This window comes from Fundulus heteroclitus, chromosome 16 (genome assembly GCF_011125445.2).
Source record: "Fundulus heteroclitus isolate FHET01 chromosome 16, MU-UCD_Fhet_4.1, whole genome shotgun sequence".
In the NCBI taxonomy this organism is placed as follows: domain Eukaryota; kingdom Metazoa; phylum Chordata; class Actinopteri; order Cyprinodontiformes; family Fundulidae; genus Fundulus; species Fundulus heteroclitus.
In genome coordinates this window covers 11,457,672-11,478,203 of record NC_046376.1, presented here as the reverse complement: position 1 = coordinate 11,478,203, position 20,532 = coordinate 11,457,672, and the positions used below count along the sequence as shown (strand labels likewise).

Below are 20,532 nucleotides of genomic sequence, written 5' to 3'. Positions count from 1 at the left end.
GTCCTCTGTTCCTCCTGTGATTTCTCTCTGAACAAACGTAGGTCTGCATGTGCTTAACGTTAATCATTGTCTGCCCTTTTCACACTTCTAATAAAGTTACTACAACCCTCTATAAGCCACTTTAGTTCTTTATAACCATTTTCTTAGCATTGTAAAAGCTTTAAGCAGCATCTACAATGGACAAATAAAACGGTTAGTTATGAAATATCCATTGCATTATTAACAGTGTTGAGCTACTGACTTTATGTTAGTGTCTTTTCTGAATTTGTTGTGAAAAGGCTATTTGCTTTATTGCATTAAATAATGGATTTTGGTGACATCACCTCACATTTTCAGTGACTCATCGTCTTTACTAAAGTTCTGGTAACCAATGTGCAAAGGATTAATATGCATATCAAGCAGGTATTAGCTTGTTTTTTTCCTTCAAAATTTGTCTGCAACTCTACAACCTGAGAAAATCTGAATCTCCAACAAAAGAGCTTTTTTAGCTGGCTTTTTAAAATTGGATCTGGCTTGTTTTGCATGTGTTGTTAGCAGCAAAGTTGTTGATCTTTGTTCCTGCTTTTTGATTTATTGATTTCAGTCTTTCCAACACAGAAGAGCATTGTTTGTAACAATTAAAAGTGCATCACTCAGTGCTCTTTATGTGGCTTTTTCTACCTTTACAACCCATCTTGCCCACTTATCATTTTCTTTGAACAATACACTGTTAGTGAAGGCCTGTGGTTTTACTGCAGTGCCTCTGGATGCAGAACAAAGTAGCCTATCACAAGAACAGACTAACATGGACATTAATCAAGGGATGCTTATTGAACAAAACACAGAATGAACTAGAACCAGAAACTGTTCAAGGCAAGGCAAGGCAAGGCAAATTTATTTGTATAGTAAATTTCAGTGCAAAGACAACGCAAAGTGCTTTACGTGATTAAACTATAGTAAAATAAAAACAGATCAAAAGCAAGTTGAAATAAAATGTAGAAAATTTTAAACAAAATAAAACATGGGAAAATGAAAACTAAACGCAAATATTAAAAACAGTTAAAAACTACAAACTTGAACTAATGATGTTTCAGTAAAACATTTTAACCAGAACAGTCAAAGGCAATCCTAAACAAATGTGTTTTTAATCTTGATTTAAAAAAAAACTCAGGCTTTCAGCACTTTTACAGTTTTCTGGAAGTTTGTTCCAAATAAGTGAAGCATAAAAACTAAATGCTGCTTCTCCATGTTTGGTTCTGGTTTCTTGCAGAAATGTAAAGGTTTTGAAAAGGACCAACTAATTACCCATATGCTACTAACCTGTGATTTCAACTAGTGTGTTGAAGATAGATAATTCCTACAATCAGTTCCTTATCACTCAAGACTAATGTGGGTGAATAATCAAAATTCAAAGCAACCACAAAAAGCCCCACTGCTGTGAGTAAACTCATTAATTTAATCTAAAAAACCCTTAAGAAATCCTCACCCCACTCCAAGAGAGGTTGGGCAACGTCTGATTGCAAAAGAGGGCTAACGGCACACCTGAGAGCAGATCATGTATGATTTTAGGTTTAAGAACTCGTGAGTAACCAAATTATAGCCTTCTATTGTCAGTAATGATTTATTAGTGCATGACATCCCACTTAAAAACTCAAATAGACCACCAATGGTTTCTGAATCACTTTAAAATGCAGAAAATGGTAAATCACTAACGATTTCAAATAGATTTTTTTCACGTCTGTTTTTCCGACATTCCCCCAAATTTCAATAGATGAAGGGACTAATATGATGACAGATGTATAAGATGCAAAAATGTATACTCCCAAATGTTCTTACCTGTATTTGCTTACATAATTCACACAATGTTCAGTATCACAGGATTTAGGGCTAAGATGGGTGTGTTGAAAAATGTGAGTTTTGCAGAAGCACAGAGTGTTCATTCATAACATAGTGGAGGTTAAATCAGTAAAATGGGAGTGTTTTAAAGAATGCTGTTACTACAGAGACACTCAGTTTTCATGTAGGTTGAGATAGCTAAAACGAACAAAGAGGGAAAGACCCAGATGTAAATCATTAAGAAAGAAGCAGATGCAGAGCAGATAAGATGACCCTTACCACAGATGAGATGAGAGGGAGACCAACACTGCATGATGTGGGCAGGCTCCGGTGCTGCACACATCCCTCCTTCAGGGCGTAGATAATTCCACAGAAATATTATTTAACATTGTGTAAAAAATAGGTCAGAATCTTCTTTGACTGAGGCCCCAGCTGCTGGTGGAAGTGAGGGAGAGCCATGTATCGATACATGTTTTCTGCTATTCAACTCCTTTAATACATTTTGATTAACTTTGAATTCTGTCTTTGTAGGCAAGGCAAGGCAAATTTATTTATATAGCACATTTCATTACAGAGACAATGCAAAGTGCTTTACATGATAAAATATAGGAAAATAAAACAAAATAAAAGCAAGCAGGAATAAAATGCAGAAACAAAATAGAACATGGGAAAATAAAAATTAAAAGCAAACAAGTAAAAACAGTTGAAATACAAAGTAAACTAATTATATTTCAGTAATACAGTTCAATTAGAACAGTCGAAGGCAATCCTAAACAAATGTGCTTTTAATCTTGGTTTAAAAGAACTCAGGCTTTCAGTACTTTTACAGTTTTCTGGAAGTTTGTTCAAGATAAGTGGAGCATAGGAACTAAATGCTGCTTCTCCGTGTTTAATTCTGGTTCTAGGTATGCAGAGTAGGCTGGAGCCAGAAGACCTGAGTCGTCTGGAGGGTTGATACACTGATAACAAGTCTGTGATGTATTTAAGTGCTAAGCCATTCAGGGATTTATAGACTAACAGAAGTATTTTAAAGTCTATTCTCTGAGATACAGGGAGCCAGTGTAAGGACTTTAGAACTAGGGTGATGTGCTTTACTTTCTTAGTCTTAGCGAGGACGCAGGCAGCGTTCTGAGCAGCGTTCTGGATCAGTCATTTGTAATTTATTAATGTCAGTGAGTGTCCCTAATTTCCAGAATAAACAAACATGCAGTTAGATGGTAGGATTTCCTAACAGGTGGATGTAAAATAGTCATCTAGGTTTTTAAGATATTACATGGTAAAATGATAAATAGCTTGTACTTGTATAGTACTTTAACTTGTGCGACGACCCCAAAGCTCTTTACACCCATTCACCCATTCACACCCTGACGGTGGTGAGCTATGTTAGTAACCACAGCTGCCCTGGGACAGACTGACGGAGGCGAGGCTGCCACACATTGGTACATTGGTGCCACCGGGCCCTCTGACCACCGCCAGCAGGCAATTCAGGTGAACTGACTTGCCTAAGGACGCAACGACGGAGGTGGGCGGGGGCTAAAGCTCAACTCTTTTCAGGTTCTTAAATTATTAAATCTAACCTCAAGTGTACAAAACTAGTCACCAGAGATTCAGTGCTTGAATAAAAAAATGATAAAGTAAAATTAGACAAGTTGTACAAAAGTAAGTACAAAACAGGTTAAAGTTGCAGTACGTTCCGTTTTGGTGAACTTGCAGTCACTGAACCTTCCTGAGGTTTCAGTGTTGTTGCTTTTCCTGTCTTACCACACTAAAATCACAGAGCATGTCAGTGTGGTGACAGCCTGTGGTTGTGCTTGTCAACATGTGATCCGTTGCACAAGGTTAAATGTTTTAAGAGACAAGATGTCACATTTTACAATATTCTAAACCAGTTTTTGGCAGGCTTGAGCTCTCTTCCAGTAAAAATGTTTATTCTTGTGTCCGTGTTACAGTGCTCTCTTGTAAATGAGCTCACCGGTCTTTGTGAAATCACCTGTCTAAATAAAACTAAATACAATGAAAACATTGTTAGACAAATTATCTTTCTGGTGTTTGACAAAAACAACAAAAAAAGACTTCAAAACCTGAATCAGTTTAAATGTTGAAATTTAAATTATTTTGCACTGCTTTTTAATCTAACAGACTTCCACTGAATTGGAGTACAAGCAAGAGGTAACTCTTGTAGCGTTCATAACCTGATTATAAGAAGAGTTGGCATTTTGTTGAGTTAATATTTATTTATTCTTTGTGATGTCTATGTTATATAGAATTTCAGAAAAATGTATGTGTTGGTTATTGTTTTTATGGTTTTTTTTTTTAATGCTGAGCAACTTGATCAGTGGACGTTTTCTTCTATTTTACCAAACAGTAGATGCCAGTCCTGCCAGCTAAGAGAGGCTAACTGAGGTAAAGTTCCTCCAGGCTAACCAAAATTGGACAATCATAGATTGAAAAGACATATTCTGATTAATGTCGGCGATGCCAGTCATGGAGTAGAGTTGCTGGGGTTTGATTATATTAAGCAAACACAGACACCATACAGACTCATGAAAACTGTTCAGTCTTCTGGGATTTTATTCTGTCAGCAAGCAGTCTTTCAGAGGAAATAAATTGTTAACTAAGCGTGTAAACTTTTTTGAGTGTTCTGCAGCACGAAGGTCAAATCTTGTTTCTTCATTTTAAAATATACTGTATGAAATGTATGATCTCATCTGAGTTGACAGCACTGTTTATTGTGCTTTTTTAGCTATACTTGTAACCCAAAAAGAAATCTTACTTTCAGTATCTGGTATTGCTGATTGACCAAAAAAAAGCAGTCTGTGGAAAAAAACTGTCAAGCATCTTAAGGCCCAACAACATTTTTAAGGTAACAAATGTCACGCTTGTCGTGCTGTTATCACACTCTTTTATCACACTGGTCTACCATTGGCCTCCATGTTTCTGTTTCACGTGGGCCCCTTATCAGCGAGCAAACCAGAAGGAGTGACGCTTTGGTGCTATTTCTTAGCTAAATGGAGTGCAAAATCATTTTACTTACTTTCATGATCTTGTCATGTAGATGGTTTAGCAACGATAAAAACCCGTTTTTAAACTTGAATATTGAGACATTTGCTGTCAGTGATATGTAAAAGACCACGTGAAACAGGTTGGGACCACAAGTTTTGTTGGCAAACCTACTTTTGACATGTATACTACCATAAAGTGAGAACAGAAGTTGGCCCAAAAACAAATAATTTTAGGAATATACCCATCAACACCCCCCCCCTTTTTTTTTTTTGAAGAGGCAACTTTCACAGGCTTTGAGGATATGGAAAAAGAAGACTGCTGACATCACAAAAGAGCCCCACATTTGTTGCTACTCTACCTAGACAGTATGTGTGCACTACTGATGGGGTATTTTGTGTATGGTCTGAATCTGCTAATAAGGTGAATCTTTTGGTATATTTTGTATGTTTTAATAACTTATTCCTCTTGAGAACATTGAAAGGCTCAATTATGACTTGCCTTTTTTTGGTCAATCTGGATCTGGGACTTCAAAGCTTTAATGTGTCCCCCATATTCAAAAACAAACAAATTGCTCAATATTACAGTTTGCTGATATGATAGCACTATAGCAGTCCCATTTATTTCCCTAAAAAAATAAATAAATAAAAAGCACTGGCGGATTTCAGGAACCTTGAGCACCCAGTCCTTTAGTGCACCACAGGTGAGAGCCATAAAAAGTCTAGATTTGGCTTACTCGTTCTTTGTTATGCCTGCCCATTACAGGTGTGCTTAAATAATATAAAGATAATAACTTTATTGAAATGTATATGGGTAAATTTATTTGCTGAAAAAAAACACACAAAAAGATAGATCATAGTAACTCCAAGATCAAAAGGCTTATTCAGCATTGTAAATTGTGCACAAAGTACAGCTTTGTTTGGTTAAGTGTGAATGTGTACACTTAACTTAATTATTTACTGTGTAAATAATTTCTGAACTTTTTACCTCTTCAAAATGACCTGTAACCGGAAATCATTGCTAATATATCACTTTTCCAGTAAAAAGAAACACCAAAAGTGCTTTACACCAGAATCACGTTCACCGAATAGCACTCACAAACCACGGCAAATTAATTTAATGCCATGCCATGTAGATGGACTGTAAATGATAGCTAAGATTCACTTCAACAACAACAAGGCAGTCTGACCTACCTGATTCTTCATTCAGCTAATGGTTATTTGACCACCTGGGGCACTCATATAATTAGCTAATTCGTTTTGTTAGCCATTAGGTAAGAGCAAGAAGAGACGAGTGATGTCACTGCAAGAGGAACTTACTCTGTGCTGGCTGTACATTTTGTCCCCACCCTTTATCTTACTATGGGATTTTGCCATTGTTTGGTCCCAAAAGGCCTCCCTATCTGGTGTAACTCTTTAGTTCTCTTTGTCTTCACTGAGTTCCTTAGATTTTCCAATTTTTCTGAGTATTGGCAGTTATTGGAAGTCATTAGGCCTTGGACTTAAATTGTTAAAATACATTCTGGTGATCAAGCATTCCCATGGCTAAGGCAAAAGATCTCATATAAAGGTGTCAATATTAATGCCTTGCTCACATTGAATGCGATGCGGGTTGCAGTCCTAATCCAGTTCCTGTTTTCCGCAAAACCCCCGACTCACATTGCTCTCAGGCTGGTTGCGGAAATGGCACTGGCGAGAACTGAAGTTGCAATTCCTCATAAATGATTAAAAACCAGCCATGACTTTCATTTTTAGGGCAAAACTTTATCTGTGCGTTTAAATGTCCTATTTCATCCTCCAAAATCCCTTCTGATTCTTCGTATCCTCACGTTGCCGTTTTGTTTATACTGGTGATTTTATTCTGGAATTCGCCCGGACTTTATATTGTATAGCGGCCAACTTTTTCTGTTTAGCTCATGAAATTTGATTAATTTCAGGAGCTGTATCCGGTAACCGCTGTGGCGTCTGATCATATTTTCTTCTTGCGGAATTTTTTGCAGCGCCTCACGGCCTCGGTAACCGGACCCGCAACCGCATGCAACTGATGTGAGTTGACACTTTGATCTTTAATTAGTTGTGTTCCTTGCGGCACCGCAACCAGATCTGCACAGCATTCAATATGAGCCCGAGGGAAACTCTGTCAGTGACGACAGCCAGAAGAAGGAGCGGTTTGCCCCAGGCACCGGCAGCTCTCTCTCTTTCCCCATCTCAAGCACACAGTTTCAAAGCAGAGTTCAGACAGGCTCTGCCTTATTTTATCATCGGATGTGTGATCCAGATATTTCAATTCAATTTTATTTACATGGCGCCAATTCACAACATGTCATCTCAAGGCACTTTACAAAGTCAAATCAATCAAATCCTGCGGATTGGTCAAAAGGTTTCCTCTCTAAGGAAACCCAGCAGGTTGCATCAAATCTTGACAAGCAGCATTCACTCTTCCTGAAAGAGCGTGGAGCCACAGGGACAGTTGTCTGCATTGTTGATGGCTTTGCAGCAATCCCTCATACTGAGCATGCATGAAGCGACAGTGGAGAGGAAAACTCTCCTTTAACAGGGAGGAAAACCTCCAGCAGAACCAGAACCAGGCTCAGCGTGAACGGCCATCTTCCTCGACCCACTGGTGGTTAGAGAGTCCCGGTGTATTACTCCTTAAAAATACCCAAGACAATCTTGCATGTAAAGTTATAGAAACATGTTATCTTTTATTTATGTGTCATTTATAATGCTGCATTTTTTAAATAATTTCTCACAGATTTCTTTAAAGTATCAACAGGGGGTGGAGGACGGGGGCTAAAGCAATGCTCAGGAGGCGATTACTGCTTCCAGGCCTTTCTAGGCCGGCCACATTGCTAAACTGGGAGAATATAGTCCGAGAAGGGAGGAGCCGTTTCAGGCGGGCGATAACGTGCAGGCCAGTGGAATTGCACCTTTACTCTCATCGTCTGCAACAAGCAAGTGGCTCCACAGGAGTTGGGATGGAAGAAATAGGCCTAAGTGGGACAGTAAGAGGGTCATGTGGCTGAGGAACAGCTGATCCCTGTACATTCCACAGCTGCTTAGCATGAGGCCTGCAAGCTTGTGCCTGTTTGACCTATTGATGCCCTGTGAAGCAGTCACAGTGAAAACTCAAACGCTGTGAAAGGTTACGGAACAGGAGCTAGGAGAATAAAGAAATTCCTTTATTCTGCCACAATGGGGAAATATGTCACGCAGTGGTTATAATAGCCATGGGAAGCTTCGATCTGAAAGTCTCACAAATTAATCTTGAATTTTTTGGATGAAGCAAATTAAGGTTGAATAAGCAGGGAACATTTAAAGGCAGGCACAAATGTCAAAAGTTTAGATATGGCAAAAACCTTTTAGATGAACATTTAGCTCCACACTTTCAAACACTTTGTTTTTAATCATAATATACATTTCAAAATCATAATTATTCACCTGTCAGCCTTCTAAACCTCACATTTTTAATGTGTCATGTGTTCTCATACAAGCTTTAACCACAAGGTGACAGCAAACCCTGGAATACACGTCATCCTTTTGACTACTCTCACCCACCTGTCAGTTTTTACTTTTTAGTTTAAAATACAGCACAGAACAATGGTACAAAGTTAACAAATTGTTTCTTATCAAACATGAAAAATGACTGATTTAAGAACAAGCATGCTGGAAAGAACCCAAAGAGCTTCCTGAAGCTGCAGAAGCCACTGGCCTATTTTATTTTCTATTTAGTCAGTGTGTGTGTGTGTGTGTGTGTGTGTGTGTGTGTGTGTGTGTGTGTGTGTGTGTGTGTGTGTGTGTGTGTGTGTCAAAAGAAATCTGAAAGACTGATCACCGAGTGAACCATGAGCATATTCCTCTAAAAATATTAACAGTGTTTTGTGTGTTTCTAAGATTTTATTACTGTATGTCACAACTGGTCTGCTATGGGAAGCCGACAAATTGAAACATGGTCCATGAACCTTTGAATTCTTGTATTCTCTTTCCACCTCTGAGACTCTAATTATCTTAAATTCTAAATGCTTAATCTCCTCTTCATAAATTGTACATTCTTAGTAGTAGTAGTAGTAGTAGTAGTAGTAGTAGTAGTAGAACAGTTAGAAAAGTTGGGTCATAATTCATAATTACAGGCACATTCAAGTAAAAGAGCTTTTCAACATCAAAAGAAATTACACAACACTTTTCAAATTTACCGACAGAAGTAATTCTTGAATAATGTGATCATTTGTCAAAGTGACACCTGCTTCAGGGATCGACTCAGAAGAAAGATATGAGTAGAAGCAGGAAAACCACAAAAATATCCTGCTAATACTGGGGTTACAGTCTCTTCAGCTGTCACTAAATACTGCTTCGGAATATTTAGGTATGTGAACAAGAAATAATAATCTGCCAGATAAAAACTGCACCTAAATTGCACAATAGAAGCCATACTTGGTGTCACAAAAAACCTTAAAGACACTCTTCTGGCAAGAATATGAGTAAAACAATAGATCCTTGTCAAAAGCATGACAGTTTGTTTAGATTCATGCTCAATTTATTGGAATACGCATTCTGATGAGGCTCGTTTGTTTGAGTATCTTTAAAAAAAAAAATAAGTTGGTATTACATGTTTTGTTAAACTCACTTCTATTTTGAACATGTTACATATTGTGTTTTCAATAGTTGTAAGTAGAAACTCATCATAATTAAGAGAAATAAAGGATTAAGACATAGTTTATGTAATTATATAATGTGTTTCATGTAATAAATTGAGTTATTAAAAAAAAAATACTCTCAATAATAGACAATTTTTTTTAAAGGGCCTGTACATTTTAGTACTGTTCTTGATGCATGGATGCTTAAAAACATACAGTTTGGAAATAATTCATGAAAAACAGGTCATGACATCTGTCAGGTGATCCCTTTTCGAGCAGCTTACTGGCAACATATCTGTTAAGTGACCCAACAACAACCCAAAAGCCTCTTCATTACATAACACAGTTGTTTGACCAGCTTGTCTTGTAACAGCATCGTCAAAATTCCCAAAAACAGTACAAAGGAAGAATCTTCACCAGGAAACAGATTCACTCTCATGTGTGTTTCATGGTTTGTGGAATTATGTTCATGTTTGAAAGAACAAATTCTTTCCTGATATATTCTTGGAGCTTGGATGTTTCATCTTCAATGGTGGCTCTGATACTCGCTAGGCCTCTGCCTCCTTTTTTGCGCTTAGGCTCAGTAGTGTGTGTGGCCTCCACCTGCCTGTATGACCTCCCTACAACACCTGGGATGCTCCTGATGAGGTGGAGGATGGTCTCCTGAGGGATCTCCTCCCAGACCTGGACTAACACATCCACCAACTCCTGGACAGTCTGGTGCAACGTGGCGTTGGTGGATGGAGCGAGACATGATGTCCCAGATGTGCTCAGTGGTGTTCAGGTTTCGGGAACAGGCGGGCCGGTCCATAGCATCAATGCCTTCGTCTTGCAGGAACTGCTGACACACTCCAGCCACATGAAGTCTAACATTGTCTTGCATTAGGAGGAACCCAGGGCCAACCGCACCAGCATATGGTCTCATAATGAGTCTTAGGATCTCATCGCTGCATCTAATGGCAGTCAGACTATACTGGCGAGCACATAGAGGACTGTCCGGCCACCCAAAGAAATGCCTCCCACACCATTACTGACCCACAGCCAAAACGGTCCTGCTGGAGGATGTTTCAGGCCGCAGCACGTTCTCCACGGCGTCTCCAGACTCTTTCACATCTGTCCCGTGTGTCAGTGTGAACCTGCTTTAATCTGTGAAGAACACAGGGCGCCAATGACGAATTTGCCAATCTTGGTGTTCTCTGGCCAATGCCAAACGTCCTGCACCGTGTTGGGCTGTAAGCATAACCCCCACCTATAGACATCAGGCCCTTATACCACCCTCATGGAGTCTGTTTCTGATCCTTTGAGCAGACACATGCACATCTGTGGCCTGCTGGAGGTCATTTTGCAGAGCTCTGGCAGTGCTCCTCCTGTTCCTCGTTGCACAAAGGCAGGAAGAGGTAGCAGTCGTGCTGCAGGGTTGTTGCCCTCCTACGGCCTCCTCCTGATGTACTGGTCCGTCTCCTGGTAGCGTCTCCATGCTCGTGACACTATGCTGACAGACACAGCAAACCTTCTTGCCACAGCTGGCACTGATGTGCCATCCTGGATAAGCTGCACTACCTGAGTCTCTTGGGTGGGTTGTAGACTCCGTCTCATGCTACCACCAGAGTAAAAGCACCACCAGCATTCAGAAGTATAATTTTATTTCGCTAAATTCACAAAGTTTTGTTTGAAAAATTATAGCACGGGTAGTCTTGTGCACAGTACAAACTGTTTTAAAAGATTTTTTTTTTCCGTCAGGCTGGAACGACCGGTGGTCTGCTTTGTATCTTCTTTCTTACTCCATAAACCTCAGCCGCGTAATTGCATGTGCAGCAGACAACATCAGACTGGGTCAAGCTGATATTTTCTGTACTGTTACTTTCAGCACCAGGATAGATCTATTATTGTCTATAACAAAAAGGCACAATCTGGAACAAGTGATGACAATCTTTTTGGTTATGAAAAGACAGTTTTTTTTGCCAGCTTTACTTGTATTCACATGTTGTAAGTAACAAAACATGTCCAAGATGAGTTAGACACCAATTAAAAAGATTGGAAAAGGTGAGCTTCAGTTTTTCCCCCTGCAAAATCTTCACAAACAGATGAGCTTCAGAATCAATTCAATTAGATCAGATTTACAAATTGCACAAAATTACTATACAGTTTTGCCAACATCTCGTAGCTGCACTGTAGCATTTGCATGGTCTATATTTTAGGCAGTAGAAAGTGTTTGATACACAGAGCCTGGAAACCTATTTGCCCTCTTATAGATTTTTTGTTTTTGGTCCTACTTGCATGTTTCAGAAAGTTCAATATCAGACTGCCTGAGTAAATACAACACGCAATTTTAAAACAATGACTTTATTTATTAAGAGAAAAAGCTTTTTAAACCAACCTTACCCTATGTGAAAAAGTAATCGCCCCTGAAACCTAATAAAGGGGTTGTCCATGGCACAACACTGTAGAAAGTGAGGTTGGAAGTGTTTTATCTGTTGCTCTGGGTTTATGAACTCCTGGATGAGTCATTGATTTTTTTCTTGGAGTAATTTTGGTTGCTCAGCCACAAAGGTTTACCGTTTGCTCCATCTGTGTGTGAATGTTGGCTTTCAAAAGGGCAGGTATGGAAATATTATTATAGCATTTTTTCTGTGCACACTGTAACTTTTTAAGGCAGGAAGTTAAGCAGGCAGTATTTATTTCTCATTGTTCTAAAATCTAAATATGTAAGAACGAACCAAGGTTTTATCCATCTGCAAGAGAGTACACAGTGTCAGGTCAGTGTAATTCCAAGCACATTGCAGAAAGCGAATATTTACATAGGGTATACACCGTCTCTCATCAAGAAGATGTTTCATTTAGAAGAAGATTATGTGTCTTAGTTGGATCTATTCCCCGCGTGACTAATTATAATAATCTGGTTCACACTCCCCCAAGTGTAGCTGTAGTACACCCTGGTTGTGCAGTTCCAGCAACTTGTTGAACTCAGTTGGCATGGCATGGACATTCTTTTTAGCTGGTTTATTGTCATAATAGTGGTTAGTGAGGTCATTGAAGCTGTGTGGGTGACTACTGAACGGCCAGAATCCATACACCTGCACATTGTCACAAAGTTCCAGCGCCAGGCTGACCATCATGATGCCAGTGCTGAGCCGTACCGCCTTCACGCCCCGAGAGCGCCAGAAGACGGCCAGGTTCTCAAGGTACTGAGGGTTAAGGAAGACAGGTCGGATTGGGCTTTCAAAGTCCTCAACAGTGTAGAGAGTCCGCAGAGACACAGGGGTGCTCGTACCGTAGGAGAAAGCGGGAAGGAGCAGCAGGGAGTCACCATAGCTACGCAGCTTCTCCATAAATGGACGCCGACGTTCCATTAGAGACCCATACCTAAAGATATAAAGCACATATGAAGAGACATGGTAATGTCTATAATCTTAAGGTTACGAATCTTGGATTAATTTTCTTGCTCACTTTTCAAAGAGGATGCTCGGGTTTACGGTCACAAGGCTCGTCTTACTACCCACATGTTTCTCATATCCGTCTGAAACAGGAGGTAGGTTGCACCTTAGATGCAAAATAAACACAAATACTGTTAAATGGATTTTTTTTTTTTTTTTGCAGAGTCTTATCATCTTTACTGGGAAGCTTTCTCACCTAAAGACAAACTCAGCTGAATCAATCATTTTCCCACATGTGCTGTTTGCCAGGATCCCACCGTTCCCGACAACAGCACAGGTTTGCCTTGTTTTATTTGAAAAGGGATGCCCCTAAAATTAAGATGTGAAGAATAAATCATGATATAGGAATATACATCGTTGTATAGAAAGAAGTGCTGAAAGATCACCAAAGAAAGATAAATCACATGTACATTTGCTCAGCTCTTCTACTACTCATCGACAGCAGTGCGACAAGGAAAAACGGCTCTTACTGCGTTCAACTTTTTTTTGCTTAATCATGTAACGCTGGAATCAGGAACAGCTTTTGCTGGGGCCAGGTTGTCCAAAACTGGGCTGTCCCTGGAAATACGAAATACGATCCTCATTGTGTTGTGTACGATCGTCATTGTGTTGTGTATGTTGTGTATGTTTTTTTTAAAAACAGCGAACTAAATGCTCGTCTCCTTCTGCAGCATTTGGGGTGATTAAACAGTGTTTTAGGTCATTTGGTTTATGTTGATTAGCTTTAAAGTGATAGTGTGTAACTAATTAGACTTTTTACTAGCAAATATCAAGTGTTGCTTTTATAAATACATACTCTGCCAAAGTTTAATAACAATCACATCAAAAGTGAAAGCGTTACATACGTGGCGGTGCACCCAGTGAGTCACACAAGAAAAACGGCCAAACTATGAACTCGTTTTCACTCAAAGTCAAAAATACATGCCAGACACACAAGGTTCAGAAGTCCTTAAACAATAACTTTACGCAACAGTTTAATAACGTATTTCTAATAAGCTTTAAAAAAAGTGTTGATCTTTAGAAGCTAGTAGCATTTTTTTCTAATAAACTTAGAACTTAATATTCCACCCATCCATCCATACGTGTTCTATCTATTAATCTATCAGAGATAGATTAAGGTAATGTGCGATCTGTACGCATCCCAAACAGCAGGGCCTCACATTTGAAGTTTGCACAGGGCCTAACACCATATCTGTGACAGTCCTGCCCGCAGCCGACATCTTCACAAGGCTTTTCACTGTTCCTCTGGGCTGGATGCACACATTTTGCACCAAAACAAACTGCACCCCAAACTTATACCCTTTCCTGAATGGTAAAATGGCTAGACATTCAGATGTTGTTCACGCTTGCTTGTAGTAGTTTGAAAACGTCTACGTGGCATCTGTAAAGTGCGTTCAAGGATGAATCTGACTAGTGGGGGCCTAGAATTCTCTTTCAGACAAATAGACCTTTCTATGATATCACTCAAGCAAGCAAGTGTGTTAGAGGCAGGGGTGGGTAAATCTGGCTTCAGAAAGTAAAATTCCTGTCTATGTTTCCTTCATCTTGTTCAGTTAACCAGGTGATTTTAAAGCAGTTGTCTCAAACTCAAGTCTTCGAGAGCAGGTGTCCTGCAACTTTTAGATGTGTCCTTGCACTACACACCTAAATCACCCCACCTATAATACATTAACTGATGGATGGATGGTTGGATGGATGGTAGAAAAGGAAAAGTATGTTTGGAAATACAGATTGATGTGGGTTTTAAAAATTCTAAACAGGTTTATATCAGCATATACAGTATGTATTTCAAAGCATCACAGAAACAGGAATACAATAACTAACTTTTGGGAAGGTGCTGAAGATCTCTGGCTTCACTATGAGGGTCCTCTTCTTTTCCCCATCATAGACAATCTTCGATCCCACCGGAGTGTTCGTCTGTGTAATAATGGCCTTATCAAAGCCACGGCAGTTGTTCCTCAGCTGAAACCTGTGGAAATGGAAAATGTCTGCAGTATTTGTAAAAATTGCATCCTTTGCTACAGTGTACTCAATTCATTTAAAGTTTGGTAAACCAACTGGAAGAAAAGCAATGTGATTTTCCTGATATCACAGTTCTAGGGAAACCTGTCAGGCGTAAATTCTGAAGGTACCGGTGCTAAATTAGTGCCTCCCTCTCCTGTAATGTTTGTGATTGCATCGTTCCCCCTAGTCCTCCCCTCTTTCTTTTTTTGAAAAACTTTTTTGAAAAACTTTGAAATTGACATTTGTTTTGCCATTTCCACATTGTCTTAATCCCTGCTGGTCACAGCTTCATTATCAAAACAAGCACACAGTTAAACTAGCCTGACAACAGAGAACACAAGTAATGCTAATAGAAATAGACAATGACAAATGGAATTATTACCTCCAATCACCACCATTTAGAATGTTAACTTAAAATAATTATATTGTTTAATTTTATTTTATGACATTATGACTTTTGGTGACACCCTTCTAAAAATTATATAATTTATTTTCATTTTTTTTTTTTTTACATAAATCCATTTCAGTGGGTGGGCCTATGCCCACTGAGGCCCACCCATAGCTACGCCCCTGCTCCCATCAGAGACTGGGCGGAGGGCAGTAATCCAACATGGTAACCACACCCAAACACACCTAAAAGACGACCACTGCATTCCTAGAGTAACTGAGAGAAAATGTCCTGAACTGGTCAAGCATGTCTCCAGACCCAAAACCCTATTGAACATTTTCATGCTCATATGGAAGGTGGAGGAGCACAAGGTCTTTACCAGCTCCATGATGTTGTCATGGAGAAGTGTAAGAGGAGTCCAGAGGCAACCTGTCTTTCAGAAGAAGAAATTCTGGATTTTGACAAAACAGATGTGATAGCAGCACCTACACGTATGTCTTTCTGCGCTGCCATGTTTAATTTGGTACAGTTGTGGGCTCGGCCTTAAACCATAATACTGCAACGTGACTGGCCCAAACTGATTTTGGATCAGGTTTAAACAGCTGAGACGGGAACAGGACAGGATGGATTCTCATGTGTGTGTGAATGCACAAATACAACAAGAATTCAGCTTGCAGACAAAGTTAATCTTTAGTACCATGAAAATATATAATAAACGGTTTCTAAAAATGGGGTGTACTTTCTTTTGTGAGATACTGTAGGCATCCATTTTCAGCCCATTGGACTTTGTGTTGGTCTATTGTATTTGATCCATTTGAATCACAGTGACGTTTATTGTTCTAATGTGAAAACACTGTTACAAAGTGTGAAAAACCTCCAATTAAAAAAATAAAACTATAGATCATACATATTTGCTTTATTTGTCTTTTTCTAGAAGTTTGATATCGTAGATTTGCCATCTTTAATGATATCAGCTGCTTCTGGAGACACATTCAAGCAGTGAGACCAATCGTTAAAACTCACTCCAGATTCACATACTTGCACATTTGACTCAGATTCATCTTGATAAGACTGGACATAGAATCAAAATAAAGGAAATGTCTCAAACCAATAACTCCAACAAAAAGCTCAACAAAAGAGACCAATACCTAAAGTTTTGAAAATTGTCCTCGTGTTTGTTCCAGGGTGTAAATGAGATGTTTAATACCTTCTTTATGTTCTCTCTGCAACAAATTAACAAATTCGATCATGTAAATATACAGAGGCCATCAAACGGACATAAAACAAAATAAAACAAGACTCCAACAGTTTATTCTCACCCGCAGTTCTTACAGGAATCAGAGGATCGAGGCGCAATTTTCATCTTGGGCAGGTGTCCGTAAATATTCAGACTTCTGAGATACGAGAGAAACAAAGAAAGAAAAAAAACAACAACTTCCGATTGATCAACAAAGTCTTCAAAGAATGACCTCTCCTCCCTTATGTTGTTCTATCAGCGCTGGTCTGTTGTTTAGAGAAGAAAATCTACCTTAAAACATCGAGCGAGAGAACGGTTTGCGGTTTGCGTTGTGACTATAGACAGCAACTCTATATTGTGTTAAATAAAGTCATAAAAGAGTTACGCCGTCTCCTCCCAGATGAGCTGACTATCACGCAGGTCTTCCCTGCATCAGTAGGTTATTACAGAATGAGGAAAATGAACCCCATCCACCTCCTCTCCACTTATTTTACGGGTAAGACATGCTCGTGATGAGCTCAATCAGTCATGTTGGCCGACAGCCACAGTCAGAAGCCACTGAAAGGTAGAGAGACAGGTTAGATTCCTGTATATACTGTAAAGGCGAAGAAAAGATGGAGCTGAAGAGCTTGATTGCGCTGGCGCCAAGTGCATCAGATACTTGTCGATGTCTGTGGAGTTGGAGGAACATGTAAGCATGCAGACTGACAGGCTAAAATCATACCAGCAACGCTGTGTTTGGCTGGAATGTCGTGTTCCCAGTCTGTTGGTTCCTGTCACACAGGCTTCGAAGTGCTGAGCTTTTTAGTGGATGGAAAGCATGTCATCTCATAATATTCTGAGAATTGTTGGACAAAGTATAGATGTTCAACACATTTATTAAATTCTGATTAAATGCTGTGTTCATTCTCACAATGTGAATTAACAGTTTTCTTAAAAAAAAAATAAAACATTCTAAGGCCATGGGATTTTCATAAAGTACTTTTCCTCTAACAACATTTTGAGAATTTAAGAGCAAACTTTACATTTTTCATGGATTTATGTTTAATTTTTCAACCTTTAATGTTTTCTTTTCAATATTATCTTTTTTTTTATGTCGGCTTACTTAGCGTGATCTTGTCTCTAGGGTATGTGGTTCTGGTGGTTACACTGGATCTCTCTGTCTTTTCAACTTCTATAAACCACTGTGTTACAGTTGATTGTGTAAAAACTGCTTGATTAATAGAGTTTGATTGAATATGCGATAAACTGGTGACCTGTCCAGGGTGTAACCCGCCTCTCGCCCATTGACAGCTGGAGATAGGCACCAGCCCTCCTCGCGACTCCACAAGGGATAGATGTGTTAGAAAATGGATGGATGGATAGATGGATGAACATGAAAAAATTATACTATGTATAAATTAGAAAATGTACAAGCATAGCAAAATATTTTTTAATAGAAAGACTCAAATTAAAGTGTTTCTCAAGGAAGACCTTTATTATGCTCTATTTTAGATCACAGAAAGAAAAACTTTATTAGCAAAAATGAATGCTGACAAAGTAAAAAAAAAAATCATTATGGCCAAATTATGATAATTTTCTCCTACGTTCTTTGTAAGCACCTTTCATCACTTTTGTCAAACTGCAGCAGCATTCACAGCAAAAAAAGACAACTTACTTATTGTCCAGGGTGTTCCACATGAGAGTGGTCAGCAGGCTCCCCAGAAAGAGGAGAGTGATCATCAGAGAGAATAACTGCCTCCTCATGACTTTCTTCTTCTGCTGACCTCACCCTTCTGTGCCCTTTATGATCTGCTTCTTTCTCTGACGGTTTAACAAGTATCATTCATTCTCAGCTTCTTGCCAGGCCTGCTGTAATTTCCATAATGTACTCCACCCTCCCCCTTGGAATACTCGCTACTGGTATGAACCCATGTACTAATAATTTTGCTTGTGTGTTGCTTCTTTCAGTTTTTTTTATTTTTATTTTACTATAAAAATATTCTCTTTCCAGTTAGGTAATTCTCCTGAGCCTAACTTTCCTTCAGGTCTACCACCTCTCTCTGAGATAAATACCGACACTTGAGGAAACCAACGCTAACAGAAAACGATCATCTGTCACTTAGCCAGTGTCACAGTGTTACACATCTTTAGACAAAAGGTGCTGCACGTACACACATGACATGTGACTTAGCTGTTTTAATTTTGAATAATAAATGACTTTTAAACTAACTTTTACATGGCTGTGGAAGCTTATGAGAACAATTATTATTTGAGCTATCCCTATGTACCCAGGCAGAGGCATCTTGAAAAAAATGCTGTGTGTGCGGGCTGCAAGCAAGTGTTGCCTGTTCTAGAGAGAGAAACAAGCATTCAGCTCTGTTGCCTCAACCTTGTAAACAGTAAAACTGATCAAGCACAAAGTGGCTGATAATAAAAGGACATGGCAACATTGCTGTAAGCCTGAAGCACAGTGGGGGAGTTAACATCACACAGCGGCATGTTGATTACGGGAAAAAATGGATACCGGCATTTCTGGTTTTGAGCATGACAAGAAGAAAAAAGGTTTGAAGAAATCAGCACAGCTGTTAACAAGGTTTTTTTTGTGGAGCTATGATTCCTACTGTTGTGGAGAAGTCTGTGTGGATGTGAAGAGAGAGCCAGGACAGTGACGTAAACAGCGGATGAATGTCTTGTTATGAACGTTATTATATTTACAGTTATCATATTTACAAAGAGTTTCTTAACTTAGCATGATCAGTAATGTGATGAAAAAGTTAGCTTCACAATGATTTATTTTCGGATTAATGGTAAATAGCTTGTACTTGTATAGCGCTTTAACTAGACCCTGAGGCGCTTTACAATAATAATAGTCATTCACAGATATTCACACCTTGATGGTGGTGAGCTACATTGTAGCCACAGTTGCCCCAGGGCAGGCTGACAGAGGTGCGGCTGACATACATTTGTGCCACCAGACCCTCTGACCACCGCCAGCAGGCAATTCGGGTGAAGTGTCTTGGCCAAGGACACAAGGACAGAGGCGGTCAGAGTGGGGGATCACACCAGCAACCTGGGGGAGAATAGGAGAATAATATTTATGTATCGACATAAATATTATTAGTGAGTAGACATAATCTTTATATAGTGTCTAGACATTTCAATCTAAAAAACTCACACGGATAGAAAAGATAATTAGAAGAATTTTATTGATACAATATTTTAAGACTTTGGCGCTCAGACCTCGGCAGGAAACATTCACGCTGAATTATACTTCAATATGTATAAGCAGGTGTATGAGAATAGGGATGTTTCCCCCAAAAAATTGCAGAGGTTGAAGCCAGTGCGTCTGCATGATCGAGAGGCAGAGAGACTTAAATTAAAACTAAGAACAGAGAAAAGCAGGATGAGTAATAGAGGAAAAGTGCCGCGAAGGCAAGGAAAGTGCCACGAACGCCTACCAAAACCGCGCCGTTGCCGCGAAGGCTTACCAAAAGTTGAATGAGATGAATGGGGAGATGAGGTGAGGTGAATGGTGAGGTAAATGAAGATAGATGAGATGGTCAGTCTCAGGGATGATGCTTGGGGATGATTCACATGAATGAATGAATAACCATGAAGGAATGACCAGGAATGAGAGGACGCATGAATGACGGGACATATGACAGGACAAATGACAGGATAAATGAAATGATACATTATATAATACATTACAGGATAAATTACAGAATAAATTATGGGATAGTTTACAGGATTAATGGCAAGATAAATGGCAGGATGAATGACAATATGAATGGCAATATGAATGATGAAATATTGACCATATAGAAAAAAGGAATTACATGAGTGCGATGAATAATGTGAAGATGAATTTTAAACCAATTTGAAAGAGTGATACATACGGGTCTAGTGAGACTTGAATGAGATTTGAATCCATCACCAGTATTTGCAGTTAGATTACCTTGAAGTTGAGAGGATTAGGCAGCTAAGATGAATGAATGGTCAGAACAGATATGTGAGGCGAGCTGATGATAACCATCAG

The 20,532-nt window shown here is 39.2% G+C and overlaps 1 protein-coding gene across 3 annotated transcripts; it reads right to left on the bottom strand.

Moving 5' to 3' along the window:
• Window positions 1–11,775: 11,775 nt before the first annotated feature.
• On the bottom strand, window positions 11,776–19,465 carry LOC118566275 (alpha-2,8-sialyltransferase 8F-like). Of its 3 annotated transcripts, none has more exons than XM_036147790.1 (7): window positions 18,169–19,465; window positions 16,594–16,668; window positions 16,423–16,497; window positions 14,707–14,851; window positions 13,079–13,191; window positions 12,896–12,988; window positions 11,776–12,811 (listed from the first exon to the last, which is right to left on the bottom strand). In XM_036147790.1, the coding sequence occupies exons 1-7, from the start codon at window positions 18,255–18,257 to the stop codon at window positions 12,331–12,333; spliced, it is 1,071 nt and encodes a 356-aa protein (XP_036003683.1). In that variant the 5' UTR covers window positions 18,258–19,465; the 3' UTR covers window positions 11,776–12,330. The 3 variants fall into 3 exon arrangements, with proteins under 3 accessions (XP_036003683.1, XP_036003685.1, XP_036003684.1); XM_036147792.1 differs by having other exon boundaries at window positions 19,382–19,451; XM_036147791.1 differs by having other exon boundaries at window positions 16,594–17,349; window positions 18,169–18,246.
• Between the last annotated feature and the right edge of the window lie 1,067 nt (window positions 19,466–20,532).

Coding starts and splice junctions, on each gene's coding strand:
- LOC118566275 (XM_036147790.1), bottom strand. CDS start 18,257: ATGAGGAGGCAGTTATTCTCTCTGATGATCACTCTCCTCTTTCTGGGG. Junction 16,669..18,168: donor TGGAACACCCTGGACAATAA/GTAAGTTGTCTT, acceptor CTCGTATCTCAG/AAGTCTGAATATTTACGGAC. Junction 12,812..12,895: donor CCGAGCATCCTCTTTGAAAA/GTGAGCAAGAAA, acceptor TTATATCTTTAG/GTATGGGTCTCTAATGGAAC.